Source organism: Mauremys reevesii, linkage group 3, assembly GCF_016161935.1.
Source record: "Mauremys reevesii isolate NIE-2019 linkage group 3, ASM1616193v1, whole genome shotgun sequence".
NCBI classification, from domain to species: Eukaryota; Metazoa; Chordata; order Testudines; family Geoemydidae; genus Mauremys; species Mauremys reevesii.
In genome coordinates, this window is record NC_052625.1 from 93,241,672 (window position 1) to 93,262,192 (window position 20,521).

The 20,521-nt window shown below is 39.7% G+C and overlaps 1 protein-coding gene across 6 annotated transcripts in view; it reads right to left on the reverse strand.

Annotated features, from left to right (window-relative positions):
* The window catches only part of LOC120400663 (palmitoyltransferase ZDHHC14), a 326,414-nt gene that overhangs the window by 161,769 nt on the left and 144,124 nt on the right, over positions 1–20,521 (reverse strand). For all 6 annotated transcript variants that reach the window (XM_039529551.1, XM_039529549.1, XM_039529550.1 and 3 more), the window contains 3 exons: positions 14,435–14,537; positions 10,857–10,966; positions 9,388–9,490 (listed from right to left, as the gene is read on the reverse strand). In XM_039529551.1, coding sequence (XP_039385485.1) covers positions 9,388–9,490; positions 10,857–10,966; positions 14,435–14,537 — 316 coding nt within the window. The remainder of the gene's footprint in view (positions 1–9,387; positions 9,491–10,856; positions 10,967–14,434; positions 14,538–20,521) is intronic.

Genomic DNA, 20,521 nt, shown 5'->3' on the forward strand with positions numbered 1-20,521 from the left:
GTGAGCCTACTACTGCCCCAATCAGGGGAAATTAAGGTGGAGCACAGCACCCTACTCACACCCCTGAGTTATGTAAGTTTTGCCAATATAGGCTGTCGTGTAGACATAGCCTTAATCAATTAACCGTCTAGGTCGCCTAAATGGTTGAACCGGCCCTGATTTCACCCCATCCCAAGTAATTAACTAAGCTATAGCATCTGCATCAATCTTATTAGGAATGCCCTACAAAAATGGAGTCAGCATTCTAATCCTTCCAAAGAGACAACAAATTCCATCTTCTCTGAGAAGTACTAGTCAAAGACTATACTCTTACATAACAAAGGCTATAACCACCAGAGCATACTCATAATAAATAATTTTAGCAGCTGATTTATTGCCTTAGTGATGTTTCAGCATTTATCTTCAAAAGCAGATAGTTGCCTAATGTGTTCCAGAACCATAAAAGTACACAATTTAAAATAGCATGAAGGCAATTTACTTAGATTTATGTAATGGTCTGTCTTAAATCATTTTTATTGAATTCTAATTCATTGTAACTGAACCAACATCTCAAAGATACTGAGAAAGTAGCTTGATAAAGCTCCATGAAAAAGGAAGCCATACATCTATCAGGAGTTTCATGTGTATAAAAGAGTATTCTCTTTTTTTTCCACTTCCATGAGTCCTCGCCTTTTCTGAAGGTTGGTATCACATCTGATTTCCTGACCGCTACTTTCTGCCTGGTAAATCCCCAGCACGTTATCTCTTTTCCAAAATAATTTTCAGTAGTTTGGTAAATTCGTGAGCTAAATCCTTAATACCCTAAGAAGCCTGTCATCTGGACCAACTGACTTATAACTGTTCATATTTCCCTAGTAATTCCTCCCCGGCTTTTTATCAATTGCTATTTCAAGTCCCTCTTTTAAAAATACTCCTTCCAACAAGCCTACACACCACAGTCCTCCCCTCAGGGGAGCGATCACGACAATTATTGCGAGGGGGATGGGGGTGGGGGAATGAATCTAATAAGATACATGCTATACTTCACTATTCATTCACATTGCGTTTTGTTGCCTCCTTGACTTTGCATACTGTCTAATACCTAGATTTCAAACTCTTCATGGCAGGCACTATGCCTTTTTATATGGTTTGTAAGTCACCTTGCTCATTGTTGGTGCTATATACAAAAGATTACTAAAGAACAACATATTTCTCACTTCTTACTGTGTTAAGATGATTTCCTACCAAATGTGTAGTTATGCCAGTTCATATATACAGTACAATAGTTATTAAAGATTTATACACTGTCAACTTGTGATAGCAACAAATTACTTGCATGGATCAACTAAAGAAATCTCTAGTGCTTTTTTGTTGTTCAGGTGCACCATTTCTTTACACAGCTTCTGTTTAGGTTTCCAATATTCTGCATTTTATGAACAGTGATCAAATATGCAATTTTTAATGTAAAATATAACAGTAAACAGCTTTCCACAATCTTAAACAGGCAAATCTTGGGGACGTACTAGGTTTTAAATTTGTTCTGAGAATGGATTATAGTGGGATTTATATTATATGAGGCATATGCATGAAATGAATCTCTCAAATCTATGGCATTTTTATGCAAGTATACCACTCTTCGATTTGTGATATACTCAAGCTATCAAAAAGGAATTTGTCTACAAAAATAATCTGAAGGTGTTGCCTGATTACATGATATGTTTCCTGGGTTACACAAAGTACAGGGGGGAAATGTTAGTAGGAAGTGCCCTCAAAGATATTCCACTGAATTTTTCAATATTAAAATTTTAGATTAAAAAAACCAAAAACCCTAAAAAGCCAACAATGGGTTATCAAACTATTTATCGCTCAATTGTTCAGAAAGATTAGAGTTAATCCCCTTGGTTCCTTCTTCCTCTAGATCCTATCATCTGATTTTGTTAGCTATACACAGCTTCCCTCTTTTTACTGGAGCAGCCGACTGAGCCTGAAAAATACCAGATCAAGTGCTTGTTCGTACACAAGTTCGATTGTGTATATTATATAAATATATCTATATCAAAATTTGTCATTTTGATATTTATTTTCACACCAACAGCCACGTACCAAATGCAAACTGGACAATGCGAAAAAGCTAATTCTTTACTTTATTTCACAAATAATTGATACAAAGACGTATATGCACACAGGTTTTCTGAAGAAAATTAGATTTGACCCCATACAATTATTAGAGCTCTTGTTCATATTAATATAGCTCTCACACTCTAACACCACCAGCAGCAATTCTATTAGTTTTAAATGCAAAATTAACTTCATAGCTAAAATTCTCTAACAGCAGTGTCTTTAAAAATGTTACAATTCTTGAAATATTTAAGAAAAGGCTGCACAACTGAGTTCTCTAATGAGCTACAAGTAAAACACAAACATTAATAAATGGTTAAGAGGAGGATTGGTTGAACTGAATGATGGCGTTATGACCTAGTGGTCATAACTGAAACCTGGTGAGATGAAACACGTAACTGGCATGTCCGTTTAGATGTGCACAATCTATATGAGAAAGATGGAGGAATGGTAGGTGGAACTGTATATCAATGGACACAATGCCAGCAAGCTATCTTTTGACAGTGAAGGATAGGATGATGATACACTTGGTAAGAATGGAAGGAATTGTGTTTGTGCAGTGCCCAGTGCAGTGGGACACCAATCCCAACTGGGGCCTTTAGGTGATATCATAGTAGAAATATTTACTACTAATAATAATTATAATGATGGAAGGAATGAAAAGCAAAGGAAAAAGTACAATGCTACAGATCACATGGAGAATGAGAATTAAAATTTCATGGATCAAACCTCAAAGTGCTAAAAAACATAAGATAAGTCCTTTCACGAATATCCTTACCCAGACATCTGGAGGGTAACAAACAGATGTGTATGTATGAAAACAATTCCTAGGATTTGTGGAGGGCAGCTTTATGACTCCAACTGGAGGCTGTACATCTTGCAGAAAGGGAAGAAATGGAGGACTGAGAATAAGAAGGGAACTTGGCACCAGTGACTGTAAACTACCAAGGTACTAAGGAACTGATGCCTACAATGCGATAGCACAAATGTTAGATTTTAAAAAGGAAGTTTTAAGGAAATGAAGAAATGGGCCAAGCATGATGTAAAGGGTGGAAATATTAAGATTTACCAGTTGGTAACAAGGTGGAGAATCCTAAGAGACACCATTCTTAACAACAAACTATAATTCCTCTGGGAGGTGGCGCGGGTGGGGGTAGGGAATGCACAGAATGAAAAGTATTACGTGTTGCTTTATAATGGATTGCCAAAAGAACTGAGGGTAAAAATACCCTGTATTAGAAATTAAATAAGAATAAAAAGAATCAATTCAGGCTTGTAAAGAAAACATAAATACAAGAGAAATGCAGATTGACTTAATGGTAGGCACAAGGAGTAAGGAGAATAAGAACTTTCACAAATCTATAAGAAAAAAGAATAGAAACTAGGAATAAATGAGGAAAGGGTAACAGACGATTCCATAATGGCTCAGATACTGGAATCCTTGCTTAACCCCACCCCCAAAAAACAAACAAACAAAAAAAACCCTAACTCTTTAAACAAGAGGAAGGTATTTGGCCAATTGTGAAGTAATGAAGACCTTGTAAAAATAGAAAATGATAAAAAGCAGGGGAGGAAATACTTGGGAAATATGAACAGCTATGAGTCAGTTGGTCCAGATGACAGGCTTCTTAGGGTATTAAGGATTTAGCTCACGAATTTACCGAATTACTGAAAATTATTTTGGAAAAGGGATGGGGTGCTAGGTATGTACCAGGCAGAGGGTCGTGGTCGGGAAATATAATGTGGTACCAACCTTCAGAAAAGGAAAGTGTGATCCTGGTAATTACCATTTGGTAAATCTAATTTCAGGTCCTAGTAAAATAATGGAAATATTGAGAGAAAAAACTTTGTAAACATCTAGAAAAGAATGGAGCCACCAGTTTGTGAAGAATAAATTACACCAAACTATCTCAGTGTCAGTGCTTTGAGAGAACTGCAAAATCAGTGAATGAAGAGAATGCAGATGTAATTATCAAGATTGAAGTAAATCATTTAATAGACAGCTACCTAAAATCTCAATGGCAAAATTATTGCAAATGCTCTTAAATATAAAAACAATGCCACAGATTGTAAGCAGGATGATGGATCATAAATAAGGAAGGACAGTGATAAAAGGTACTGTATTGCATTGGAAGGAGGAGGAGTGTAGTGGGTTGCCATTGAGATTGGTCTTTGAGTTAGAGTTAATTTTAAAATCCTCAGTGATGAGATCTTAAACAGGGCAAACACCACATTAAATTCACAAATGATACTGAACTAGAAGATGCTGTGAGAAATGAAGATATAAAACAAAGCAGCCTAGAAAGATTAAAAGATGGGAGCTGAAATTAAAATGAGATTCTGCCTGGAAAGATGCAAGCCAGTGTGCAAAATATTCTGAAACAGTCAATTTTAATTCAACCTGGAAAGAAATAATGAGGGAGACACAGAAGTGATAGTACAGAGAATATTAGATGAGTGATCACTGAATCATGGCAGAAACAGGCCAATGAGATTGTGTTCCATAGATAGAAGCATCACAGTATAGCGCAGCACACACAAGTGATGACTGTTCTCTGTATGGTTTGGTGGGACTGCCCCTGGAATTTTACATCCACTTTTGGGAACATGACCAACAACAGGAAGGGGAGACAGACCAGTGAAAAAAATGGAAAGTGGGTAGGAGGGCTTGACTTATGCAGAAAGATTTATGGGCTGATTCTACAAAGACTAACTCAAGTGCTTAACTTTACATGCTATGATTGGTCCTACTGAGTTCAATGGCACTCAGGGTACATAAAGTTAAGCCCGCAGGAAGGATTGGGACATTAGAGAGCAAAATGTGCAGCTAGATGTGACTAAAGAGGATCATAAAAACCCCTGCCCATAAATGTTCAAGAACAGAGAAGAATATTTTGGGTGAATGGGTTAATTAGAATTAATGCCTTGAAATTAAGGCAAATTGAGAGTGATATTGGGACAATGAGCTATACTAGATCCAGGTTTGCACCAATTAGTTTCTTTAAAATGGCACTGGTAATTATTGTAGAATAGCACAATGATCCATGGCTACATGTAAATGGGCTGAGCCCTTACCATGTCCTTAACTGAACTCACAGATGCAGGGCTAGTGCCCAAACATAACCTCCAGTCCAAGGATAGGACTTTTTTTTTTTTTTTTAAATAAACTAACAACTCCACCACAAACATATGTCTTAGCCTAAGCTTCTTCTCTCAGCTTGGTTGTTCCTCCAGGACCATCTGGCCTTAGCTCTGTGGAGAGCAGCTCTCATATTTAGGATATAGCCATGTCTTTGGTGGTCTCTCCAAAGAGTATTTCTCTAGATAGTCTTCTCTCTGCTGCATAGCCTTTGCCAGTAAGGAGAGTTGGTGCCAAAAATCTGATGCAATGAGATCTGTACCTTCCAGGCAGACTCTCCATGTACTTCTCCAATATTACCAAATTCGCTAATTCTATTAATAGCTGTGTCTTGAGCAGGGCCGAATTAATGCTGGGGCTTTAGGGGCTGCAGCACAGGGCCTCAGGCTAAGGGGGGTCCCGCAAAAATAAATTCATAATTATATACAATTCAGTGGTCAGCAACCCATCAATTGCGATCAACTGGTCGATCCTGGAGTCTCTGCCAGTTGATCATGATCTCCCAGCTGCTAAAAGTCCAGCAGTGCAGCAGGGCTCAGGCAGGCTGCCTACATGCCATGGCCCCATGCCACTCCTGGAAGTGGCTGGCTGCTGGCACGTCTCTGCGGCCCCTGGTGGGAGGGGAGACGGCTCCATGCACTGCCCCCACCCCCAGCACCGTCCCCGCAACTCCCATTGGCCAGGAACTGGCCAATGGGAGCTGCGGAGGTGGCGCTTGCTATGCTGGAGATGGAATAGGCCTTCACCACTTGACTCAAAGAAAAAAATCTCCACTAGCTGTCAGCAGTGGTAGCTACAGTATTAGCAGTTATCCTACAACAAAAATAAGGACTAGAGGGACGGTCAGTTACAGATGGAGAAGGTCTCATTCTATCTGCTGTTCAGCAGTACTTACACAACAGTAAAAACATCACAGAAATTCAGGATAAATTGATGCTTCCCGAGTGAGTTCGAGGTCATGCCCTACCTACTTAGCAGCCGCTGCTAGGTAAGCAAGCTGTCACTGTGTTGTAGCAAAAGCAGCCTGTAAGACAACTGCAAAGATATACTCTAGGAATTATTTTGGGGAAGTCCTATAGCTTGTATTATATAGGAAGTCAGACTAACTGATCACAGTGTTCCTTTCTGGCTTTGGAATCTATGAAAAGACTGAAGAGTGGATATCTGAGGGTTCTGGAAGAGTTTGTACCTAGGAGAAAGACAGGACTTGGCAGATAGCTGAAGACAGGCTGCTGGAATCCTAACTGGAAATGGAAAGGCTGGTAAGGACTCAGAGCTAGCAGCAAGGCTAACTGAAGGTGACAGGAAGGGAAAAAACTTGTAATGTGGCAGACACCAAGGTCCAGGATATGAATGAGGATGATTTTTTAATGTAGCTTAAAGATGGAATGGGACTATCACAGAATCATAGAAATGTAGGACTAGAAGGGACCTCAATAGGTTATCTAGTTCAGTCCCTTGCACTGTCAAGTAAGCTGGGTTCACCTGAGGAGGAACCTGGGGTCCATTGGAAGGTACGAGAGCATGCAACTGAGAGCAAGGAATGTGAGGGAAAGTTGGAAAAGGAGCTGTGAGGAGCAACAAAGATATGTTTTGTCACTAGACTATCAGACTGGCTACAGAAAGGAAGTTAAGAACCCTCTTCTGAACTATGTTAAGTATAAAAAATGAACAATTTTGGATAGGTCAGAGATATGACCTTGTGCTAAAGATCAGGATACTGAACAGCTCAACAAAAGTCAGGGGAGATTTTTGGAGGTTCAAACGTCATGTAGGCACTTAACTCCCACTGGAAACCAACTGAAGGCAGGCACCTTTCTCCCATTTGTGTGTTTGAAAATCTGCCCATAACATATATGATGTGTGGTGGTGTGGGTCTTTGGCCTATAAGTTCTAGGACTGGAAGGTATAGCAGCTTGAGAAACAAGATGTCAGAGACTCTTAAAAATATTTCTATATGTAAACACATGTCCTATTCAATTTTCCAAGTGTCCCTTGTGAAGTCATTTTCAGGCATGAAGGCTGGACAGTTGTCATAAAGGGTTCAAAGTGATTATGTTCTCTTCTATGGCTTATCTTCATCCAAGGTTTTTCCCACCTCAGGTCCACTGAAATTCATTCCATCATGAGGCAAGTCCTAGAGCATTTGAAAATCTAATTCCAGTACCTAAAGCTATACTACTTTGTGCCTACGTACATCACTCTTTATTCAGCAGCATGCACTGGTTTGACTCAATTCCCCCTTTACATTTGATCATCTCAGTACATTTCATGATCAATGTTCCAAGATCTTTCCACTTTTCCAGAGATACAAAAGCTGCAAAGTCAATCTGTTGACACCTATTTGATCATGAATATCTGGTAGGTGATGAGTAGTCTGTTCTTATAAAACGTATGTGTCACAGTGACTTCACCAGCTTCAGAGGTCCCAGGTGCACAAATATGACTGTATTAGTGAATTGAATTAGGCACATGCATTGAAGCATATAAACTATAGTATGGGCATATCTATGTTGTAGAGCAGGGGTTCTCAAAATTCACTGCACCACGACCCCCTTCTAACAACAAAAATTACTACATGACCCCAGAAGTGGGCTTTGGCCTAGGCAGTAGGACTCGGGCTTCAGCTTCGGTGCTGGGCAGTGGGGCTTCGGCTTCAGGTTTGGCCCTGGGTCCCAGAAAGTCTAAGTCAGCCCTAGTGACCCCATTAAAATGGGGACCCAACACACAGATTGAGAACCGCTGTTGTAGAGAGTTCTAACAGAACTTGATGCTGAAAGCAAAGGCTAAATGCATAGATGGATTGGGATGATCAAAGAGATCTGCTGGAAGAGACTCCATATTATGTCTATATAATTGTTGCAAAGTGACAGAACAATATGACAAAGACCTACTGCGGCTAATTGTCTCTGTAATAAGAAACTCTGACAGAGTCCAAGGAAGTTTGGCTGAGGGTGTCCTGAAACATTTCAATATATTTCCAGGATTTTACAGTTTGAGGTAATCTTCTTGAGTAGAACTTGCACTGAGATCTAGCATGGCCTGCCCTGTAGGTAGCTGACAAAAAGCTTAAGATAAATGCCGTGATTGTACTTTAAGTCATCAAGGTACTTCTTGTTAAAAACTATAAAAAATAATAAAACTTGTTAAAAAAATAACATTATAAAGAAAACTGACAACCATTCCACTAAATTCTTGCAGCAATAAATGGAAACAATTCTAAAATCTTATAGCAGAATCTTTATAAAAGTTTAAGTAATAGTAAAGCTCACAGAGTCATGAGAAGTGTATTCTTTCTTCAGTCAAAAACCGAGACTGGAATTATGCTATAAGGCTGTGGTGAGAATTTATTTCCCTCCCTCCCTTTGAGGAAAGAAAAAGTGCATAGAGTCCATACATTTAATGAATCTTTAACATAGCCTTACAATCTACATACTGGAAGAACAAGAGGTCAGAAGTGGGCATCTTTGCTACTTATTCTCTTCTTGGCACTGGAAGTCATGCTTTTCTAATGTGAGGTCCTTTGCCATCAAGGGGAACAACAGGAACCATTGGCACATTTTTGGAAGATTTATTAAAGTTTTGAATATGGTATTAAGGTTGCCTGTTGTTCATTAGAAGTTCAAAGTCCCCCTCCTTTTTCTCAAAATGCACCTCCCATCTTAAATATCTCCTCTTGTTAACCTGTCCTGTATAAATATGTGCCAGTCTAGACAAATCTGCACTGCACAGGCAAAGGAAGAAAGAGTATGTGAGAAGAATACGATACCAAATGATACTCTGTTCTGCAGAACTGATGAATCGAGGTACATCCATGACAACTGAATAGTCCAATTCAAAACAAGGCAGGTATCAACAGGATATGTCAAAGTGACACTGTATATTCAGTAGCCAATAGATTTCAAAGTGTATGGAAAAAACCACTTATTTTTCTATTGTCCATGAGGAAAAACTATCATTATTGTATAGATATAGATAAAAACCTTGATTTCTTACTGCATAAGCCTATTGCAGTATAGTTAATGAATAATTCCACCTATCAGAGTGGCAGCTGTATCCAGTTAGTTTATTACTTGATTAGTTCACATGAAAGCGGAGAAGGGAAACATTCACAGGGATCTTGATGAACAACACTATGGGATGGTTCCTACCATGTTGCTCTGAGACTGTGTTGCCCCATACATTGTAATGCCATTTGATGGTGCTGCTGGCTGTGGGGTATCTGGCTGTATAAATCCTCTTCTGTCAATTAGACTACAGCATAATAATAGAAAAAACAACAACAAAGATTGTTAGAAAGATTGTTCTGATTAATAATTCTCCACCCCCAGTAAAAATAGGTTTCAATATTACATCATCAAATCTTAATGCATCACCACTACCTTCAAATATAATTCAGATCTGAGAAATGTGACTTCACCTCAACTCACCAATAGCAAAAGAAAATTATTTACCTGCAGCTGCTTTCCTACATGGAAAGTGATTATGAGAAGAGGCACATTTCTGGGTTTCTGCCTCAGGCATAAAATTTGGATGCTGACTAGCAAATAAAAAAGAATTTGGAACCCTTGAGGGAGAGACAGATTGAAAGACCCCATAGTGCACTCTGCATCTGTGCCTCTTCTGAAGTGTCTACATTATCTTCTCTTGCAATTCAGCTTCTGAATTTGTTGCCAAAGGCTGAAACCCAAAATTATGTATCTATTATAATTTACTTAACAAGGAATTATCATGAAAGAAACAGAGGGGAGCACTAGTGTAGAATATTTACCAGTAGTTTTACTAATCTTATGCATCTCTGCCCACACCAGAACCTCCACTATAGCGATCACAGACAGTGCTGAACCCAGAGGAGTAAATAGGAAATTTTAAAAACAGAAGTCTAGTGTAGACAAGGCCTAAATTCAGATAGGTTTGTGTAGAATTTTAACACACAAAGATAAAAACAGAGGGAACAGTGTGAGTGAAACACAAAATGAACAGTCTGGTGAAGAACTTGAACGAAGCTGTTTGCTGGAATTCTGAAAGTAGTGTGATCACACTGTGTATTATAGGCTGCACATTGGTTTTGGCAGCTAATATCTATGTACAAGACTATATACACTTCTAAATGAACTAGACTTATAGCTTGTCTACATTGCCCCACAGTTTGGACTACAGGAATGTGAACAGCAGCACGCACCAAAGTGCTGGGCAGCAACTCCGCTGTGTGGATGGTGTGGGCGCAAACTAAAAGGAATACAATGTACAAGCAAAAGAGTAATTACATTATTCTGTTTTCTGAAAACAATTAAGTGCTTGGAGTTCCTCACTTCCAACAGCTGTAAATGCTGCAATGAAAGATCAAAGAACCACCAAACAAGTTTATTTATGTTTCAGGTGTATAAACCTGAACTTTATAGTATGAACTTCAACTGTTTTACTAGATCTAATTGCTGACTTAGCCATAAAACAGAGTTAGCAACTTACTTGTATCCGTCATCTAAAAAGATCAGTTTCACTAAATAGTACAACGAAGCCCTGTTTTAGTTGAGCAAACTGAAGATAACAAAAGTCAAACTTAGATCAGCAAGTCTGTGGTCTCATCCTATACAAAAACATTACTTTTAGTAACTCTTACCTTGGAGAGATGGGCCCGCACAATGCTGCACAACAATTAGTAAAGATGTTGCCATAACTGTATGGATTGTAATTCTCTTTACCTCTTTTATTTGACCAAGATCCTTTAATCTGAAGAGACATGAATATAAAATATCACATACTATGTCACATACAATTGCTGGGGCAAATTAGGGGTAATCACAGTAACAACAAATATGATAATCATCATTTATGATTTGTGGAAGAAAAAAGAGGAAAAGAATGTTTTAAAGCATGTCTGTACTAATCCCACAGTCCAAAGAGCTTTGGGAGAATCTCCATGACAACCACAGAGACGCTACATCCACTATTTCAATTTCAGAATATGTAGATTGGTGTAATGGCTACTAAGCAAAGGTGTAGCCCACACATGGATGGGAGAATGAATTCCATGTCTTCTGTTGTCTATGGATTTCCCTGAACACAGACTGAATAATTCAGGCTTTTCACGGGAAGGAGGTGAGTTAGTAAGTTCCTTAGTAAGACTGAGGAAGAGTCCTTGCTATTCTGCCTTGAAAAATAAAGAACAGGCATGCTGCACTGTCATAATTCCCTGTTATCTGAGGGTTTTCCATGGAAAGTGTTTTATTTAACAACACAGAAGACAATTAGCTCTGTCTATACAGCCAAGGTGGACCTCAATTCAAAAACAGATGAGGACTGCTATTTCATCTCACCTGTCTTATTTAACAAATATGGTGCATATTCTTCAATCTCTGGATCCTTGCCAAGATATTTATTACTGAAGAATGCTCTGCATCTTTATTCTTTGTATTTTGTAAAATACACAATTATAAACTTAACCCTTATGCAATAATCAAAATATATTTGATACACAAAAATGCTAGGTTTGGGGTTATCACACAATGAAAAAAGCTACAATAAATTAGATAAAAATAAAAAGTAAATTTTGAGTAATTCCTTCAAGAAGCTTATGTCAGTATATTTGGATTAAATGGAAAAACTAAAAAATGCTCTCTTATACCATCTGTTAGTTAGCTTTAGTCTTCCTTTAGTCTCAATAATTCTTTATAATCTGGTTAGGCGAGACATGAAGTATCTGTCTCCACAGTTAGTTAAATGAACTCTTGTGACACTGGAACCAACGGACCCATCCTCCATGTAGAATGGAGATTGTAAAAGTGGATAAGTCTGACCTCTGAACTAATGATTTATTCTCTGTTGGGAGAACCAGCCCTCACTTGCCAGAGCCCTCAAACAAAATTTAGTTTAAATGGCAGAAAGTAAAAGACAGACAAGACACATGATGGAACTTGTTTTCAAAACCAGAGTGGTTGATATTTTCTGAAGCTTTGTTCAAGTCTGTGTTGTTTTGATTTACAGATTAAGTAGGATTCTAGTGGAAAACATTGGAAAAAGGGTGCTATAGACAGCTGGATACTTCCCCACTGAACTGAAGTGTATAAAATACAGAGACTTTTTGAAGAACTGGCTTTCACTTGCGTTTTGTTGGTTTTGTTTGTTTGTTTCTTCTTCTGTGTCTGTCATTTTCTGTTCCCAGAAACTGGTCTAATGGGTCTTATTGAACCTTGGTTATAACCAGGGCTGTCAAGCGATTAAAAAAATTAATCACAATTAATTGCACTGTTAAAAAACAATAGAATACCATTTATTTTAAATATTTTTGGATGTTTACTACATTTTCAAATATATTAATTTCAATTACAACACAGAATACAAAGTGTACAGTGCTCACTTTATATTTATTTTTATTACAAATATTTGCACTGTAAAAAACAAAAAAAATTGTTTTTCAGTTCATCTCATACAAGTATTGTAGTGCAAACTCTTTATCATGAAAGTTGAACTTACAAATGTAGAATTATGTACAAAAAAAATGCATTCAAAAATAAAACAATGTAAAACTTTAGAGCCCACTAGTCCACTCAGACCTACTTCTTGGTTAGCCAATCACTCAGACAAACAAGGTTGGTTACAATTTGCAGGAGATAATACTGCCTGCTTCTTGTTTACAATGTCACCTGAAAGTGAGAACAGGCATTCGCATGGCACTGTTGTAGCTGGTGTTGCAAGATATTTACGTTCCAGATGCACTACAGACTCCTCTGTCCCTTCATGCTTCAAGCATCATTCCAGAGGACATGCTTCCATGCTGATGACGGGTTCCCCTTGATAATGATCCAAAGCAGTGTGGACTGCCGCATGTTCATTTTCATCATCTGAATCAGATGCCACCAGTAGAAGGTTGATTTTCTTTCGTGGTGGTTTGGGTTCTGTAGTTTCTGCATCAGAGTGTTGCTCTTGACTTCTAAAAGCATGCTCCACATCTTGTCCCTCTCAGATTTTGGATGGCACTTCAGATTCTTTAACCTTGGGTCGTGTGGTGTAGCTATTTTTAGAAATCTCACATAGGTACCTTCTTTGCGTTTTGTAAAATCTGCTGTGTAGGTGTTCTGAAAACGAACATGTGCTGGGTCATCATCCGAGACTGCTACAAGATGAAATATATGTAGGTAAAACAGAACAGGAGACATACAATTCTCCCCCCAAGGAGTACAGTCACAAATTTAATTGACGCATTATTTTTTTAATGAGCATCATCAGCATAGAAGCATGCTCTCTGGAATGGTGGCCGAAACATGAATGGGCATATGAATGTTTAGCATATATGGCACGTAAATACCTTGCAATGCCAGCTAAAAAAGTGCTATGCGAACACCTGTTCTCACTTTCAGGAGACATTGTAAATTAGAAGCAGGCAGCAGTATCTCCCGTCAATGTAAACAAATTTGTTTGTCTTAGTGATTGGCAGAATAAGAAGTAGGACTGAGTGGACTTGTAGGCTCTAAAGTTTTACACTGTTTTGTTTTTGAGTGCAGTTATGTAACCAAAAAAAAAAATCTGCATTTGTAAGTTACAATTTCACGATAAAGAAATTGCAATTCAGTACTTGTATGAGGTGAATTGAAAAATACTATTTCTTTTATCATTTTTACAGTGCATATATTTGTAATAAATAATATAAAGTGAACATTCTGCATACTATTCTATTGTTATTATGTGCGATTAATAACACTTAATTTTTTTTAATCACAATTAATTTTTTTGAGTTAATCGTGTGAGTTGATTGCCATTGACAGTCCTAGTTATAACCCAATCAATATTTTCCCATCTAATGTCAAAAAGGATTAAAACTACTTTTGTAACTTGCATTTTCCCTGCAAGTTTAAGGTGGATGTTTAACATCATATATAGTTATTATGAAGCTAAGCTTCAGGCTATGAGAAAGAATGATGAAGTCTTTAGAACTGGGGTAGAATGTACTAAACACCTAATGAATCTCTAAAACAGTGGTCACTGCATCAAGTGTTACCAGGTCATGGTGCCCTATCACCTCCTTCCTCACCAAGACACGCATACAAATATGCAGATCTTTTTTTTTTTGCGGGGAAGGGGGGATACTCAGCAGAATCTACAGGAAAGAAACTGAAAATACAGACAATGAAAGTTAACAATCCTTTAATATTTACTAAATGAAAACAGGTATACAATTACACTATGAAGTCAAGAACTTACATCTTCATTTGTTGTTTGATTGGAGCTGATCAAATATGTATGAAAACCTGAGAGACCAACAATAGACCAAACGGAAAAAAAACACACGACAGCTTCTAGCACAGTGATTAAAAGTCAAGGAAGTACAAATTTGTATGAAATCTAATAATTAATAATAGCACTCACATAGTGATTTATGTCTTTAAAGTACTGCACTTTGAATTCTGCACAAACATTTGCTGAGTAATCCTCAAAACACCCGTATTTGGAAAGTATGTAAGTAAATGGTAGTACATAGTTTCACTTATAGACAGACAGAGAGCTTCATTCCATGACTTACTCAAGGCCACACGATGAGTCAGTGACAAAGATGAGATTAGAACTGTGTTTACATAGCGTCTAGCACAAGGGGTGGTGGCCCATGATTAGGGCTTCTAGGAGCTACAATAATTCAAATAAATAACAGTTTATGAGTTTCTGGCTTTCAGTCTCATGTGAAATCTATTAGACCAGTGAGATTCAGACTGAGGCTTGCAAGCAGCTCTTTAATGCATCTCCTGTGGCTCTTTGCAGCACATGATATTAAAACACTGTGATTTAATTATTAACCAATCAGGATGCTTTTACCATGTTATTAACCAATTGTAGTTGATAAATAATATTTGATCAGTCATTTTCTTGTGAGAATAATATATATAAACTAAATATTCCCCATCATACTGTTTCAATATGAATATATAGTATTATAGTAAATGAAACAATGAATTCACACTACTGTAGCTTTTTTGGGTAATGTGGATTGCTAAATTGGCTCCTGAACCACTGAGGTCTGAGTATCACTGTCCTCTGTAACTGAAGCAGAGATACCAATTTTATATGTCCTACAAAATCATAATGACAACATATTAGCCTAGGTATGGTACAAATGCCACTTGTTCTCCATTACCATCATGATTACATTCACTGCTCTGTTATAAACAAACACACACACACCTGCCGTAGGCACATGACTGAGGAATTTGCAAGGCCTGTTTACAACTTTTACCTTTGTGATTTTTCCTACTGGAAACAATGCACTGAAAACCACCAAAAACCTTTTATTCATTACTACAGAATGAACATAAGCAAAATATTTCACATTCAGTCAACTGTACCTCAATATTACTTTTAAGCTATGATCTTATTAATTTTTCCTCTTTTTCTTTCTTTCCAATCTACCTTCCCTCTCTTCCTTCTGCAGAGGCCTTTTTACCTTAACTACAACTCCCAAAAAATCAGTAACTAGCCCTTTCCAGGACCAACATCTATGTTACTATTAAATTGGTCAACATTAGGTGCTGTGCAGTGCAACTTACAACATGCCTTTAACTGTGACTAAAAGACAATCTCAATGACAAGGTATCACATTTTGCTCTTAAACCTTGTTTATCTCAGTAAGACAGCAAGCTACTACAACCAAAAGACCACGTCTATCTTTTCAATTGCTATTTATTTCAGTTTATGTACAATAGCTAGGAAATTGGAACTCATCTTATTCTATATATTAATATATTTATGTTTGATAGTCTATATATACACCAAAGAAGAGAAAAAGTGTTGTCTCCTACAAAAATATATAATAAATTAATAAGGAACATGGCAACTGGAAAAGAACATGACGACACTTAATCTATACAAGTCATTTTCCAAAACAACTGTTTTTCAAAATATTCACAAACAGAGACATTGTAGGCCACAAAATGCACTACTCATATCCTCATCAATACCTGTTTACATAAGAGAAAGAGAAATATGCATGACTCTTTAGCACTATGAAAATAAAGAAGCCAGAAAAAGCAATACCAGGAATGCCCTGGTCTCTTATCATTTAAAAATTACAACAAACATATTTAAGGCATTATTTAACAGTCAAGGACCATAACACTGCTGTGATCCAATAAACATGGGAACTATACATTATACAATTGCATAAAAACCTCTTAAAATATTGCTAAATTTGCAAAGTCATTATAATGCCCGTTAGCCACTGGCAACAACTTTGCTCTAACACAACTTAGTTTAAATGGCAGAAACTTTCAAAGCCAAGCAGAAATGGAAATGAGCCAACAATTCATTAGTTTTGCTTAGGGTATAAAACATTTATATGCAGCTCTTTAGAACTATATCTTGCAGAAACAGGATGGATAGAAGAACCATGATGAATTTCTGAGCAGCAGGTTTGCTACTTTTCTTCCTCTCCCTCAGGAGTGATTTGAAAGGTCACAGATGAGCAGGAAAGGAGCTTGCACTGGGGACCAAGCTGTAGACACAGCAGCAGGCAGCCTGTGAACAGAGAGCCTGGCAGGAGTTTGGCAGCAGCAGGATACAGGCAGAAGAACCTGCAAACAGGAGGCAGAAGGCACACCCCCCCGCTAAAATTGACCGCTGCAGGACAGTGTGGTAGAGCTCTTAAGTGAAATTGCCAACGACACAACTGAACACTGTCTAGCAAGATCTACTCATCAATATTTAAATTGTCCTCTGTGACAGGGTTGGACTAGAAAAGACTCCCCAGATATCAGGTCTGAGGAACACCAGTTACCCTCCTATCCTTATAGTTGACTGCCCCCTTGGGACAGAGTTAAGAAAAACTGTTTATCTTTTATTTCAACTAAGGACTAAGCCATTGTACCTAAGATAGCAGAGGGGAAGCCATGTTAGTCTGTATCCACAATAACACAACCTATCCTGGAAAACGATCCCTCACTCTCACAGACCTTGGGAGGCATGCCAGTCCTCGCTTAGACAGCCTCCCAGCCTGAAGCAAATACTCGCCAGCAACTACACATCACAGAACACTAATCCAGGAACCAATCCCTGTAACAAACCCTGTTTGCTGTATGCCAATCCCTGTAACAAACCCTGTATGCCTACTCTGTCCCCATATCTACTCTAGCGACACCATCAGAGGACCCAACCACATCAGCCACACCATCAGGAGCTCATTCATCTGCACATCTACTAATGTGATATATGCCGTTGTGTGCCAACAGTGCCCCTCTGCCATGTACATTGGCCAAACCGGACAGTCTCTATCTGAAAGAAGAAATGGACACAAATCAGACATCAGGAATGGTAACATACAAAAGCCAGTAGGAGAATGCTTCAATCTCTCCAGACACTCAATAACAGATTTAAAAGTAGCCATCTTTCAACAAAAAAACTTCAAAAACAAACTTCAAAGAGAAACTGCAGAGCTACAATTAATTTGCAAATTTAACACCATTAATTTGGGCTTGAATAGGGACTGGGAGTGGCTAGCTCACTACAAAAGCAATTTTTCCTCTCTTGGTATTGACACCTCCTCATCAATTATTGGGAGTGGACCACATCCACCCTGACTGAATTGGCCTTGTCAACACTGGTTCTCCACTTGTAAGGTAACTCCCTTCTCTTCATGTGCCAATATATTTATGCCTGTATCTGTAATTTTCACTCTATGCATCTGAAGAAGTGCGTTTTTTTACTCATGAAAGCTTATGCCTAAATAAATCTGTTAGTCTTTAAGGTGCCACCGGACTCCTCCTTGTTTTTGTACTTAAGATATTTTCAACCTTTTCTTTCTGCCAGCCCTCGTGAATAATCCTTTCCTTTTAACCATGTATGCAAGCACTTTTCAGGAAGCCACCAGGTGCTAGAGTCTATAGGGTCAGTGGCTAAATGCTTATAAGCACTCCCTTCTGAGACTATTTTATACCTGGTGATTTATCAAAGTTTTGGAGCATTGCATCCCCCAGAGCAACCTATTGGGGTGGGACCAATTATAGAACATTCCCTTATTAACAGGGCACTGTTAGTGATGCTTAATTAAGCAAACTGCTTTACAGGATCTCATATTGTGGGTATTCTTGTATAAGCTTTTCTAAGGTCATCACCATGCAGTTTGAGGAACTTAAATACATGGATGAATTTATGCTCACAGCACCTGAGTGAGGAAGGGAAGCATAGGTCATTCTGACAGGCTACACTATCTGCACCTGCCAGGGCTCCTGAGGGAGGGAGACCCACCCACTGTTCTGGGCATATTCAGTTAGCTCCTCACTTCACACTTTCTAATAAGGCCTGGTCTACACTAGGGAGGCGTAGCTGAAGTTGACGTATCTTAGGAGCTTTGTAATTTGAATTTTTAGCGTAAATAGGGTTAGGTGTGGACCAATTAGGCCATTAGTGGATGGAGTTGACCGAGCGCTATGTGCTGACAGGAAATTAGGATTCCGTGGTAAGAGGGGAGCTATGCCAATTGTCTGGAGCTGGATTAATCCCATCAGACTTGGAACCATGGGACTCTCCAATTTGACAGCAGTTTTTCTCTGGCCAGTCTGAGTGGAGCTTCTGGGTTCTGTGAAGATTTTTTCTGTCTCCCAGCTGCTCAGGCCGAGCTCAGCAGGAGTCCAGCAGAGCTGTGAGCAGAGTTCCATCACTGAGGAGTCTCCAGCAGAGGAGTCCAGGAATCTCTCACTGTGTGTGAGCGAAGTCTCCAAAGCATCAGGAAGTGTGCTGGGGCGAGGCGCTCCCCCCAGTGAAACCAGAGGACCGGGCCCCAGCATGATGCAAAGCAAAAGTCTTGGATCTGATGTGGGATCTGGGACCTGAAACAAGGCTATCAAAAAAGGCAACCAAAAAATGCTGCCAAAGACCCCAAGGAGCGGACCAAGCGGCACGGCTGCGCTGCCACCCTCGTGACAACTGCCACCGGCAAAAATCACTACTGGTGGTTCGGTGAGGATGCCCCAACTGCCGCGGTGACGCCGTGCGATACCGAAGATTGATGGGTCAGTGAGGGGTGGACCGATGGCCGGGTGGTGGCGTGAGGAAGGCTTTCCCTGAGGCAGGGAGGAATGCTGCTTTCCCGGACAGAGATCCCTCTTCAACCCTCCCCCAGACTGCTTTCCCCGACCAGAGAGGCAGGGGAGGTTGACTACAAAAGAGCTGGAATCAGGTAAAGATCTATAAAAAAGGAAACTAAACCAGGAAAAAAAAAGTTTAAAAACTAGGAATAAAAAAATCAAAAAATCAGTCGATAAAGAGATAAACTCTTGGAAAGAAGAAAAAAACTCTTCATAAAGAGTATGAAAGAAGAAGAAACAGGAATAAAGTGTTCCTGGGAAGAGTTTGACCTACATAGCAGAAGCACCTGAGCTCTCCGGTGAATTGCCTCCTGGAGCGTGGCAGCTGGAGGCCCTGGTCTGTGCAGGCAGGTACAGTGGGAGCATTGCCAGGACCAGCATGGCAGCATAGGGTCTCTCATGTGCTCTCCTTTCACGCATCTCTCGCTCCCGACTGCTGTGCAGGTGGGAATTACTTACCCTGTAATATTATGATTGTGAATGCATGACTTTCCGCTGCTAACAATGACGTTTAAACTGCAATTTCTTGATTACTGTAATGTTAAAACTTTACAGGGGATCTTTCCACACGTTGGACAGCCTGGGCTGGGACAGGGTCCAGCTTTTATGGGCACAGAGAGCAGGGGGAGCAGGGAGGGGCACTGAACAGGGGCGCCACGGCGGGCCCTGGCTGCACGGCTTTGTGCTGCCTGGGCGCTGGCTGCTCTGCTGGCTCTGCTGCCTGCCGATCGGATCGTCTGAAATCCCCAGTCCAGGAAATGGCCTGGCTGCTCAGTGAACTACTCTGAGCACATGAGACGAGGTGTGAAAGATGAACTTGTCCACAGAACATGAGAGAGGTGACTTCAGCGGTCTGGTTCACAGAAACTCTGTGCTCTGAATCACTTCCCAATTTCATGTATCCCCTGCTGCAGAACACACTTCAACCCCCTCCCAGAGCAGGGGCGAGGCCCATGGCGAACTTTAAAGCTGAGGGGCTGGCCGAACTGAGCTGCTGGAGCCACACAGCGGCGAGGCGAGCAGAGCAGAGCCAGAGAGGCCCACCTCTCTCAGCAGCCAGTGCAGCAGCGCCACAGGGGACAGCAGGCGGCAGGAAGACCAGCAGGCGAGAGGAGGAAAGCAGAGAGACTAGGGAGGAGAGGAGGCCCTGAGGCGGCTCTTGGGAGCAGGGAGGCGCGAGCAGGCAGGGGAGAGGCCCTGGACGAGCATCAGCAACGGCCCC